Here is a 13243-nt window from a genome sequence, read left to right as displayed (position 1 = left end):
TCCGCCTCTCTCACCTTCAGACGCCAAGTTTCCATGGAGGCCGTTTCGTCTCTCGGCCTCAAGCGAAGATTTGAGGAGGTGGACAGCGGCTCTCCGTACTCGACGCCCAAGGACTCTGATGACGACATCTCCAGCAGCGATAGCGCTGACAGCTGTGACAGTCTCAACCCCCCTTCCAGCACCTCACTCACACGTAAGGGCTATAGGGAAAAGTATTATGGCTTTAGAGAGGTGTCAGCCGAAAAGACTGATGTGTGTAGGATACAAAGCAAACCACAAGCAAAGAAACCTCTTTATATGTGTCCAGTGAATTATGTTATTGCTCTTGTATCGACCTTGTAACCGTCTCTCCCCACTGAGCAAAGACACGTCTAAAAATGTCTTTTAGATGTCTTTTTCGGACGTCCAAAAGACATCCAATTAGAATGAAACAGAATGAAAGGTTTTTTCAGACGTTTAGATATTGAACCTGTTCTGCACGTCCAGAGACGTCTTAGAGGGGTCCAAACCAGACGTTTGAATATTGAGGGGTCCAGCAGACGTACAAATGGGGTTCTGGACCGACGGACGTTATTAAGACATGATCTGAACGTCTCCCTGACGTCGCATGTTTGCTGGGTCTCTTCTAACCTCCCCCCCCCTCTGGATATGTCCCTCTCTGCTCTCTTTTCTATGTCCCCTCCTCACCAGCGACCTCCATCCTCAGAAGGCACAAGCCCTCGCCGGGGAGGAAGAGGGTTCGATTCGACGTGGTGACGGTGTATTACTTCCCCCGGAGGCAGGGGTTCACCAGCGTGCCCAGCCAAGGGGGCAGCTCGCTGGGCATGGCGCGCCATCACTGCTCCATCCGCCATTACACCTTGGGGGAGTTTGCCCGCGAGCAGGAGACCAGCCACCGCCACACCCTGCGCCAGCACTTGCGCCAGGAGAAGCTCAATGCCCGCAAGATGAAGGTAAAATTAAGCCTCGGTCATTCACATTTGGTTTGATATCTTTGATCTTAAGGTTGCAATACGGTATCCAAGCCCAGTTCAGTCAGGCAGACTCAAGGATTGGTTTAGCATTTGAGGTATTTATTAGATGCATGTGTAAGCGTTTCCTCTTTGGCAGTATGGTTCTACTTCAGAAAGCTCTCTGCCTGAACATGCATGTACTTTACATGATCAACAACAATGGCAGCTTATTCAATTCCCTGATAGGTTGAGTAAAATAAACGAAAGCTGGAGGCTGGGGTGGTGGAGGCAGCAGCAAAGCATTACAAAACATTTACATTACAGTCATTTAGCAAACTGCTTCATCCAAAGCGACTTACAGTAAGTGCATTTAAGATAGGAAGTCAGTGTACTACTACTCGCCGGAACTCACAAGTGCATCTCCTTTCTAAACAAGTGACTAAGAGCACAATATAGTGCTAAAGCCAAAGTGCAAGAGTAGCAACCTAAAAATACAATAGGTGCTTAAGAGGGAGGATCGTGGTAGTACTTCTTGAAGATGGGAGTTCTGAGCCTGCGATGAAAGATGGGCAGTGGCTCTGCTGTCCTGACGTCAGTGGGCAGTTCATTCCACCACTGCGGGGACCTGACAGAAAAGAGTTGTGATGATCGACCGCAGGGTCCTCGGAGTGACATGGCGAGCACTTGCCCTGAGGTAGCAGAGCGTAGCAAACAGCAAATGCATAGTAGTGACCCACGTCCCATAGCTGCATTGTGCGTGCAAGGCTTTCCAGTTTGTAAATAGGCCGCCCTATCAGTGTCAGTGTGTGTGTGTGTGTGTGTGTGTGTGTGTGTGAGAGAGATTGGAGTTATGTATGAACAGTGCCAATATAACCAGCTGACCGTCGGCTGACGAGAACAGCCACCACACCTTGAGAGTCAGCTGCCAGAACTAGCTCCGCCCATATCTTCGCGAGGAGGACCATCGAAGAGGAACATTTCCAAATGTTAACAGCGCCTCTGTTCCAACCCACCAGCTGACCCGGAACGGGACGGTGGCGTGCGCCCAGGCAGAGCTGCTCACCCTGGACGACGTGTCGGACGACGACCTGGACGTGGAGGGCGTGGAGGTGGACGACTGCTTCTTCCTGCAGCCGCTGCCCACCAAGCGGCGGCGGGCTCTGCTGCGGGCCTCGGGCATCGCCCGCATAGACGCCAGGGAGAAGGCGGAGCTACGGACCATACGTCTGTCGCGGGAGGAGTGTGGCTGTGACTGCCGCTTCTACTGCGACCCCCGACACTGTGGCTGCAGTCAGGCTGGCATCAAGTGCCAGGTATGGATTTTGTGTGTGTGTGTGTGTGCGTGTGTGTGTGAGTGTGTGTAATTATATGCGTGAGGTAATGATACAGAAAGATAGCAGCGACAAATGAATGTATAATGACAGTGCTTTCTCTGTCTCTTTCTTTCTCTCTCTCTCTCTCTCTCCCTCTCTCTCTCTCTCCCTCCCTCTCTCTCTCTCTCTCTCTCTCTCTTTCTCTCTCCCTCTCTCTCTCTCTCTCTCCCTCTCTCCCTCTCTCTCTCTCTCTCTCTCTCTCTCTCTCTCTCCGTCCCTATATTTGTAATCCTCCCAGGTGGACCGGATGTCCTTCCCGTGCGGCTGCTCTCGGGACGGCTGTGGCAACTCGGCGGGCCGCATCGAGTTCAACCCCCTCCGCGTGCGGACGCACTACCTGCACACCATCATGAAGCTGGACCTGGACAAGCGGAAGCTTCTGGGTCAGAGGGCCGCGGGGGACCAGCTGCGTCCCGAGCCCGTCCGCTCCCTGTCCTCCACCGCCGGCCTCCCGGACCCGTCCCTGTCCCCGGGGACCGTCCCGGACCGGCCCGAGCTGCTGGACGAGAGGGAGGCGCGGGCGGCGCTGGAGATGCAGGACCTCCTGACGACGCAGGACAGCCTGGAGCGGGAGAACGAGACGGCGGTGCTCCACCTGCAGAGTGCTGAGGAGCAGGAGAGGAGGGAGAGGGAGGAGGCGGAGGAGGAGGCCCGCCGGAGCCCGGGGGAGCGGGCCCTGTGCCTCCTCCCCGGGGCCCTGCAGGCCGGAGTGGAGGAGGGGGTGGGGAGGGTGCTCCTGCATGGCCCTTTCCCCTCCGGGACCGCTGTGCTCTGCATCGCCGACAACCAGGAGGAGAACCCCCCTGTCCTCCTCAAAGACGCGGCCTCCATGCTCTACTACCAGCTGGGCCCCATGGAGACGGGGGAGTTTGACGAGAAGGAGAACGAGGAGGAGGAGGAGGAGGAGGGCGGCGCGGAGAGAGAACGAGGAGTAGGTGGAGGAGGGGAGGCGGAGCACAGAGGCATTGCCTGCGGGCAGGACCTTGGCGAGACGTCGCCCGCGGTGGCTCTGTGCTCGGAGAATGGCAAGGGGGCAGGGGGAGGGGCGGAGGCCGTTTGCCCCCAGCAGAGCCCTCCTAACGGGCAGTGCCAGAGGGAGGCCTGCCAGGCCGCGGGGGGCAAGGGTTACCCACTGCCTTCTGGGATTTAGATCTAGCACCTCTGCAGATGTTTTGCACAATAGCTTCATCCAAGCTGAATAAAGCCTATCTACGTGGTATAGTATTGTTATTACCAGATGTTACAGGTCAGAATTCATCGTAGCGACTGTCATCGAACTCACACATCTAATTTGGGAATGAGCATGAGCATCGGAAAAGTGAAGGAGGGGGGAATCCTGAAAGCACACACAGATCTTCCCCCAGCAGTACCGCGGACGTGGCTACAAGAGAATGCTCTGATTTCAAAAAACAGGGGTGGAGATCTTGGCCTTAATGTAAGAACTAACTAACTAACTTCACTAGATACCAGATGATCAAGCCAGGGGATGGGGTGAGGAGAATGTGTCCTTAGCTTTTTGTGTGCTGTATAGAGCTATATACACTGAACACAAATCACTTTGAAAAGTGTCTCCAGCCAATATTGTAGGCATGCTTGGGTACACTTTACAGTCAACTTGTGCTGTAAACATCGAAGCCAAATATTTGGCCATTGATAGAATCCCCCCCCCCCCCCGTGAGAGTAATCCTAACAATCCTGGAAATACTTGTTTTATGTGTACTGTATTAGTGTTTGCAATGGGCAAGGCAAAGCTGAAATAGCTGCTTCTTTGATCTGTATGCACGTTGTGAACCAGAGGGCACAGGGTGGTGTCTCCCTGCTGCATTGGGGCATGAAGGTAAGCCTGTTGTGCGGAGGGTTGGCACAAGCTGTTGTTATTTCCTAGTGGTTTACCTGGGACCTGTCACGCAAACACACTATTTATCAAAAGACGGGCTTACCAACAATACTGACCATTACAATGCTTATGATGCTTACTAGGCTTCTTTTAATAATGTGTCTTTTTGTCGATGAGGATGCTGTTGATACTCATTTGCTGTTGGTCATCGTTTGCTTCATGAATGAATGAAAATGGTCTTTTCATTCGTTTTGTTAGCATGTGAAATCATCGTACATTGTGGCTCAGAAGAGCCATGCTATGAAGGGACAGAGTAGAAATCCCTTGTCTATGTCATGTAAAAAGTCTTAAAGGCGAGGTGTGATTCTGTTAAAAACCAGTGGTCAATATTCTCTTACTATGGCCCAGTCAGAGAAAAAGGACATGCCTATGGTGTTTAAAGTAGTTATAACTATCTTAAAACGTATATGATATTGCTAAATTATGGAAAGAGAATATGACAAAACCTGAATTGTATTTGTTGTGTGTGTGCGCGTGTGTGTGTACGTGTGTGTGTGTTTAAAAAATGCCTGTGTGAGTTGGATGTTCTGCTCAGTGTGTATGGCTGTGTGCATGGGGGTTAGGGGGTTGATAAGATTAGCTCGTTGTTTCATCCAGAAAGGTGCTGTCGTTATAGGTTTACAAATGAGTTTTTCTACCATTAAAAGGAACATCATTTCAAGAAATAAGTGTGTCTGGATGTATAGTGGATCTTAACGGTTTGACCTGAAATCCACAGGAAAAGAATTGTAACCATTTCTATGTTTAGGCATGTTACATATTGGAGAGTCTGCAGGGAGGCAATGGCTATTGCACTGCAAATCAGTAATTGTGATGATTTAAGAAATGGCACATGTTGTCATAGGTATGTAATGTGTAAATGCAATCCTATAACATATATTTATATTTTTTGTCTTTATGTCTTTTATGCCCTGTCTGTTGGTACTGACCGATGTGAGTGTGCCGACTCTTCATGTCCAAACTCTGTCCTCTCTGGTTAGTTTCAGTAGCCTGTCACCCAACAGTGTAACATGTATGGGTTGAGCACCAGACGAGGCGTGTGCATGAGATGTCTGATGTGTTTTTTTTTTGTGGCCTTTTCGTTTTGTCTTAATATAAATCTGTTTAAGAGTTGCACCAAAGCAGTGGTTCCAAGCCTTGTTGAATGTTCTCATCCAACTGTTAAGGGTCAGAGAGCTAAGTTTGCTGTTCACAGTAGACTCTTACTGTTGACAGGAGATAGTAGATTTGTGACAACCTTCCATCCTTGAAGTAAATGGTAAGTGAATAGCTGCCTATTGTTAAGTCTTCGTCTTTGGCTTCCTTTGAATTCATTTAGGTTTGGGACCACTGCACGAAATGAACTCCAACCCACTATGTAAGTGAGTTCTGTGTGTGTGCGTGTGTGCCTGTGTATGTGTGTGTGTGTGTGTGTGTGAGAGAGAGAGAGAGAGAGAGAGAGAGAGTGTGTGAGAGTGAGTAGTGTGAAAATGAACACTAAAAGATGCCTGGTTGGACTTCATCTCAAAGCTGTGAGAACTACTCTTATTATAACTGTTGCCTAAAGTGGACAAAAGGTTTTATACAAAAATGTATGATACAATAAAATAAACTCCATTAAAAAATGGAATGTGTGCTGTTTTTATACTATGAATCACTCCTTATCTCTAAACATGTCCTCTAGAGGACCTGCTAATGTTGCTAAGTCAAACTCCAACGAATGCTATGAGAATAGTAACATCTACATTAACCCCACTGCGACTGAAAGAGAGAGAAAAGAAAGAAAGTAAGAAAGAAAGAAGAAAAAAAGAAAGTAAGTATTGGAAAGAAAGAGGAAGAAAGAAAGAAAGAGAAAGAAAGGAAGAAAGAGGAGAGAACGAGTCCTTACATATTAATTTGCTGCTGCTAACTTTCTATTTCATTTGCTCACACAATTCCACACACATACACGCACTTGCACACACGCACACACACACACACACACACACACACACACACACACACACACACACACACACACACACACACACACACACACACACACACACACACACACACACACACACACACACACACACACACACACACTATCCTGAGCCACTAGAGAGCAGCATTGACTTTTATTTTGTTTCCCCACTTCCAATGAAAGGGGTGTGTGAAAGACCTGTGTTTCAGGACAAACAGACTTTATTATCTTACATAGTGTAGCTTTGTTTTAAAGGTGATAAAGATAACATTTTTATATAGACAAATCATACATTTAAAAAAAAATCCACTGAGACACCTCCCTCCCCCAAAAAGTCTTGATTAAGAATGACAAGAAACACTGATGGGTCTGAAATTAATGTTGTGTTTATCTCTGTCCGAGATGCCTCAGACAGGCTCGTGAGCCAATAGTTAGAGTTTTTATTTTATGATTCGTCTACATAAAAATGTTATCTATATCACCTTTAACTGTCTCCCTCCTGTCTCCCCTTGGTCTGTTTTGAATTTGTGCACGAGTCTCTTCCAGGTCTCCCATTTGATGAGCCCTAGTGATGCTAGATATAGTATATTAGCATAGCTTATAACAAGGTCTAGTGTGATGTCTAGTTTAAGCACATTTGACACACACACACACACACACACACACACACACACACACACACACACACACACACACACACACTGAAGACAGACTGGCCTGTGTGCAGTATTACACCCTCTCTGTGTCCTGCTCTCCTGTTTATAACCATTCAATAACGTCCTCAGAGAGCAATGAACTATATTACATTAACTACATTACTATACTAGATCTATAGAGCTGCATCCTTCTGCTAAATGCTAAAGACTGCAGCTTTGTGGGAACTCAATATTTTCCCCTTTCACTTCAATGGCAGGAAGCTGATCTCTGGGAAGAGTGACACAATGTCTCCTCTCAGTTGATGCTTCCACTGATGCCCATGCTCGCTAAGAAGAAGTGACTTCCTGTGAGGTGGTGCTTGCCAATGTGGGCAAATAATCCGCACAGCCTGTCTCTCTGGCTCTGAGGTGAGGTTCACCAGGATCAACACGCACACACGCTGATGTGACATGTGCTTCCTTCAGACCTGCCACCAACAGAGTGGGAAGTGTCATCCGTTCTCTAACAATAAAGTATCACAGTGTGACAGCTATTATCTTACTGCTACCACACACGCATGCACACACGCACGCACGCACGCACGCACGCACGCACGCACGCACGCACGCACACACACACACACACACACACACACACACACACACACACCCACAGGACCTCAGAAACAATTGTGGCAGAGGTCCATGCATACCGTGTATCACGCGTTAAGCCTTTCCTGCTTCTGTTTGTGTATTGTGTAGCTTTTCCAATGGCCGGAAGAGCTGATAGCATCAGTGCTGATGACAGAGCATAATGCAGGCTTGTGGAAGACCTTAAGAGAAAACAATAAGGCCTGATAGATAGTCCAGTCAGAACATCTCCTGGAAGGCTAGTCACCCAACAGACTTTTCTCCTCTCGCCCTACTGTCGTTGCTGGTCAGAGAATGGGAGAGAACTGGCGAGAGGTTTAAGTGGAGTTGTGCCACACCACACCACATACACACATCGCTCCGGTCCACCAGTCCACCAGTCCACCAGTCTGCGAGCTCTGCTCCAGGGCCTGGAAAGAATGTGCTCCCTCCCTGTGACGGCAGCGCTATGCCATCATTAGGGTTTCATAGAGCCCCCAATCCCCCTTAAATGGTACTATTCATAAAACTGGCCCATGGCTGTTACCCTCCTCCGTCACAAGCTGGTCTGGCTGAGTCGGGCCAGACCCAGACCCTGCATGGCTGCACCATTACATTAAGTCTGGAACATCACTGCAGAGCAGAATCAAACGGCTCTGATGAGGCCATGGCCGGGGGAAGACAATGTGCACTGTGCAGTAAGAACACACCCAACAAGCGGCCATTTGTTCTTAAAATGTTCTAAGAATGTGAAAACATCAGCAGAACGTGTTGGGAAGGTTTGCCAATGTTGTGGGTACATTCCCTGCTAGCTGGAACATGAGTCCAACTATGATGAGGTGTCTGTACAGTAGGCCTACTCATATTCAGGGTACACCTCCAGACTGTATAGTAGCCTGCATGGATGTTCTATGGGAACCAGTTATAGTATAGCAACAGCAATCTGTCGCCTACAATAGATTTTCACAGAAGAACTTGATTGAGTGACCCACCAGTGACCTCAGGAAAGCTCTACTCAGCACATGTTTCACAATCTCATCCCTCTTTACGTTATCCGTGAAGAAAGTTCACGAGTCATTATGTTTCCGCAACGAAATATAAATTTCCAGTACTAAGCCGAGAGTGTGTATCTGACTAACGTTAGTTTGCCCATAATTCTTCTGTGACAGTTATGGGCTCGAACATGGGCAGGATGGGGCCAGAACAGATGATTTGGATTATGTCATTGACTCATGGGTAAGAGGAGAGTCTGCCAAAGCAAACGTAGAAAGGAACTAAACAAAGGCGAAACGCGGCAGCATTGCCAAGCTGTGCCCAGGGGAGCAGGAAAACAGCTGTGTGTCCGCTGAAATATCATTCCCTGTTCCGTCTGTCCCCAAGGAGACCTTCATCAACGCTTACATCCAAGTTCCCTAGCAACAGGTCTCGGCTGCCATAGAGACAGAAAAACAGTGTGTAGGCTACTGTCCTATTAGTAGTGCTGCAGGTTAACAAAACAATTGTGCATTGTATGACTAAAGCATGAAACTTTCAGCATGTGATCTATACACCCCAAGGATTAATTTCAGACGTAGAACCACTTCAGGAGGGACCTTTTACGGTTGTTGCAGCCATTTTTTAAAATGGCCGTCAAAAGGGTGGGTGCTTCAGTCTATTTTGACTGCAGGGGGCATATATAGTGGCGCTGTGGTGATACAAGCATGAAATTTCAAGATGGCGACCATTTTTCAAGATGGCCGCCACCTTAGTGGAGCAGTTATACTGCGGCAGATAAGCTCATATCTTTGAGGACATCTACCGCGACGTGTGAAAACTCATTTTCAACAGAAACGTTTTCTCCGTGCGTCAGCATCATATGTTGCACAACCACAAGTTGATCATAAATCAAACAGTGCAAACAGACATTTTGACAGCAGTATAGGCAATGTCTGGTGCAAAACCTTAGAACCTGCCCCTCAGCTGCCAAGCCCTTCTGATTGTGGCTGGGTGAAAGAAGCAGGGATGTGATGGCAGCCACTGTGGACTACCCTTCCTGAAGCTTCACAGAGCTGCTATGAGCTGATACATTGTGGCTGCAAGAAAGGGTGTACAACGCGCTACACTTCCATGGTGGATGTTTCCCCTATTTGTTCATGCACAAACATAAACACAATTGATATTTCTGATACTGCTGTCAAAATGTCAGACTGTTTGCACTTAACAAAGCAATTTAAGAAATTAAAGCAATTTTAAGTGCGATCCACAACTCTACTTTTTGATCTATGATCAACTTGGTTGTGCAACATATGATGCTGACGCCCGGAGAAAACATTTCTGTTGTTTTCACTTTCTCAAAGATAGGGAAAGTTAGGGAATGAGTAACCTCGACTCCCAACTGAAATCATACGTGCTTTCATTTATGCTTTAGTCATAAAATGCACAATAGCCTACCTTACATATGAGCTTATCTGCCACAGTATAACTGCTCCACTAAGGTGGCGGCCATCTTGAAAAATGGTTGCCATCAATTTCAAGTGGCTTCTTGTCAAGTGACCCATGGAGACAGCTCATCCAAATTCCCATGCTTGTATCACCACAGCACCACTGCAGCACAAAATAGACTGAAGCGCACACCATTTTGGCAGCCATTTTGTAAAATGGCTGCCACAGCTGTAAAAGGTCCCTCCTGAAGTGGTTCTACGTCTGAAATTAATCCTTGGGGTGTATAGATCATATGCTGAAACTTTCATGCTTTAGTCATAAAATGCACAATACCTTCCATATATGAGCTTATCTGCAGCCCTATAGTTGTAATATGCAATTTTTAATCATACCCATTGTTACTGCTCAGTTGCTGTTTCAGTTCAGCAGTGGCGGCTGGTGGTAACAGAGTTAGCTAACCAGTTGGCCACGGGCCCAGCTCTCATTGAGGGGCGGAAGTTTGGATGTCTATAGGCTTACATCGTCTCTTTACAAGCAGGGAATAACCTCATCTGAATACTTTCTATCTTACACCAGAAGGAAAGTGACTTCATCACTCAGATATTTGGGGAAGTGGGATAGATACAGTACATGTTCTGTAGCTACAGAGCCCGACTACCATAAACTGTTTCTGACGAGGCCTTTGATCAACACAAACAAAATATATGTGTCATTGGATTGACCGTATATTTGTATTGGCTAAAACTTTGTGGTTTACTTTACTTTAATGCTTTACTTGTTTTGGAGAGTTCCCGTGGTTCCATCCCTCTCTACTCAGAGCAGGGGCCTTAATTGAGTATCACATGTTGAAGGTTTCAGCCAGGAGGCTTGATGGATAGCTCATGAAATCACCTCCCTAATGTTGTAGCATTATATCATTCTTATATTATTAGTATAATATTTCATTACCAGGGTACATCATGGAGGCAAAAATCTGGACCTAGACTTAACGGTCTTTTTTTTTTTTTGACCTCACACTTTTGTCTGTCACGCTGATGAAATTGAAAGAAAACATTGGAACTATTTGAAACACATTACTCTGTAATTGTCTCTTCATTCAAGTGGTTGTTGTGATACATGGAGGGACACTATCAGTTCATCCCATCCTCCCTTCCTTGGCCTGTCTCCAGCATGGTGGTGAGATCGCCCAGAGCAGAGCCGTGTCTCTGTAGTGTAGGAAACCAGCACAAGAGATGAACAACGTGTATGGGGTAGTGAGATAAGTTGATGGGTGCCTCAGCTGGAAACCTTCAGCTCAGTACATCTGTAGCTGTAAAACTGTCATCTTTAGTTCTCGGGACGTAGAGGCTGCCTTTCTCCTCCTCCTACTTACAGAACCACCGCTGTCCATAATAGCAGTTCTCTACCCTGCTCAAACACAGAGTCCTGTCTGAACCACTGTCTCTGTCTGACTGCATCTTACAGCCCTTCGTGTTGTCCCTGACCTCTCCCCCGACCCCTGGCTGGACTCTTGAGAACGCGAGTGTGGAGGAAGTGAGGTTTCAGATTATTAGAAGTGGTGGGAATAAGGGGGAACACTTGTTGACACTGGGAAAGGAAGTACAATCACTTCCTGTCTGAGACGTCCCTGTTGAACTATGAAGTGAATCGGGTAAAAAGTCCCTGTTTATGCGAATATCAAACCAAGCAGATCAGCTGACGCGAGTTAATTAAAGCCATGCAGTGTTGTTACAGACTCTCATTCGTCCCCCCTGGCTAGTATAACTGGAACAGTGACACCGGCTCCCACCAGGGGACAGACTCCACCGAGGCTTATGGAGGCTTAGATTTCAGTAGCAGCACTTGCATTTATTGATCCATGTTTCCAAATGACCTCATTTCCTGTTACACATGGGGTACCTGGGAAAACAATGCTTGGCGTTGTTGTCTCCGCTGCTCAGAATTTCCACGTACTGTGCTGGGCTATGTGTCATGGGGTGTAGACCATTCTGTTTAGGAGAGGGTGTGTGTGTGTGTGTGTGTGTGTGTGTGTGTGTGTGTGGTGGGGCGGGGGAGGGGGTCTTTCCATGAGTAGAGTAATTAGGCTCAGTAGAGTCTAGTGCAGGAAGATGCACAGAGGAAGGTTATGTGTAGTTGTGTTTGGAGCTGATAAGAGGACAGCTGAAAGACTGATGAATCATCTTGTCCATGGGCTTTGTTTAATCTTTGGGAGGATTCTGCTTCTCTTGGACAAGTACATAGGCTACTGTATGCTTGAGGGTAGTGAGACAACTGACCAGACTGGGTTCGTTGGCCTTGTCACTGTTTGTGTGTATTTGCTCCTACTGGGAGCTTGTAGCACATTAATCAACTCACTCTGTCAGGGTAGACCAGAGTGGTCAGTTCAACACCCCAGAGTTTAGGTTGTGTCACCACAGGCAACTGACCTCCCAGTAAGGGCTGCTTCCTGTTTTGAAGTAATTTGGAATAGGTGGTACGGGGACATCAGGAGCAGAGAATAGTAATGTGTTGGTTTATGTACTGTGTATCAGACTATTTGAAATAATTTCAAACTAGAAATGGTGAGAGCACAGACCTCTGCCCATGAATGCAGTTTGTGGCTATGTGCATGCACATGCGTACGAGCAGGAATATTTGGAATTGATAGATTCTTTAAGTTGAGAGCTTTATGTCAGTCCAATCCTTTTGTCTCTGTGACCTTCCGGCATCGAGATATGGTCGTTTCAATCCCACCCATTGACAATAAATGGGGGGGATTTTTTGCTCCTGAGCCTAAGTCCCAAAAAATATTGGGTGTAATCTGGGCTCCCCTTTGTACCCCACAGTCCATACCCCATGTCTCTAGCGCCCCTACACACACAGGGTGCTGGCTTTGCTCTGTTTTGTCTCTGTGTGCGCACACGTGCGTGCAAGCAGGACGTGTTTAGTATTGCTGCACTCAGTCGTAAAAGACACACACACACACACACACAAACACACAGTGTGACACTGCAGCCATCTCACATTACTGCTGGGAAAACATTCCTAGAATGAAGCCAACAGGTGATGAGGTGAGGCAGGGGATGGGAATTGATGGAGGTGGGGCTATCATAACACCCCAGCCCTCTCCTCACTGGGGTTCGACTGGCTGAAATTAATTCCCGTTATTTGATGACCTCATGGTATTATTTATAGCTGCTCTGGGAGGGAAAAGGGATCCACACAGAGAGAAAAGAAATATTAGAGCTCTGTTCTAAGAATACAGCAGAATAAAACATCCTTTCATTGCTGTTATTTGCTGCTCAAGGACACAAGACGCCTGCGCTCCTCCTGGGCTGGAGACCCTAGGGTCATCATGTGTCTCGGTCTGTGGGTGCGAGTTTCTCAGTTGTTTTACTCTATCAATAAGT

General features: G+C 47.3%; 1 protein-coding gene across 1 annotated transcript in view; it reads left to right on the top strand.

Annotated features, from left to right (window-relative positions):
- Nucleotides 1–33: 33 nt before the first annotated feature.
- Nucleotides 34–13243, top strand: part of csrnp2 (cysteine-serine-rich nuclear protein 2) — a gene marked incomplete at both ends in the record, with an annotated part of 19436 nt that continues 6226 nt past the window's right edge. Inside the window, 4 exons of the mRNA XM_084446150.1 lie at nt 34–193; nt 691–953; nt 1970–2266; nt 2565–3237. Coding sequence (XP_084302276.1) covers nt 34–193; nt 691–953; nt 1970–2266; nt 2565–3237 — 1393 coding nt within the window. The remainder of the gene's footprint in view (nt 194–690; nt 954–1969; nt 2267–2564; nt 3238–13243) is intronic.

The sequence above is a fragment of the Borostomias antarcticus genome (assembly GCF_949987555.1).
Source record: "Borostomias antarcticus genome assembly, chromosome: 11".
Taxonomy (NCBI): Eukaryota; Metazoa; Chordata; class Actinopteri; order Stomiiformes; family Stomiidae; genus Borostomias; species Borostomias antarcticus.
Note: the sequence above shows the minus strand (reverse complement) of the source record. Positions and strands in the feature narration are given on the sequence as shown.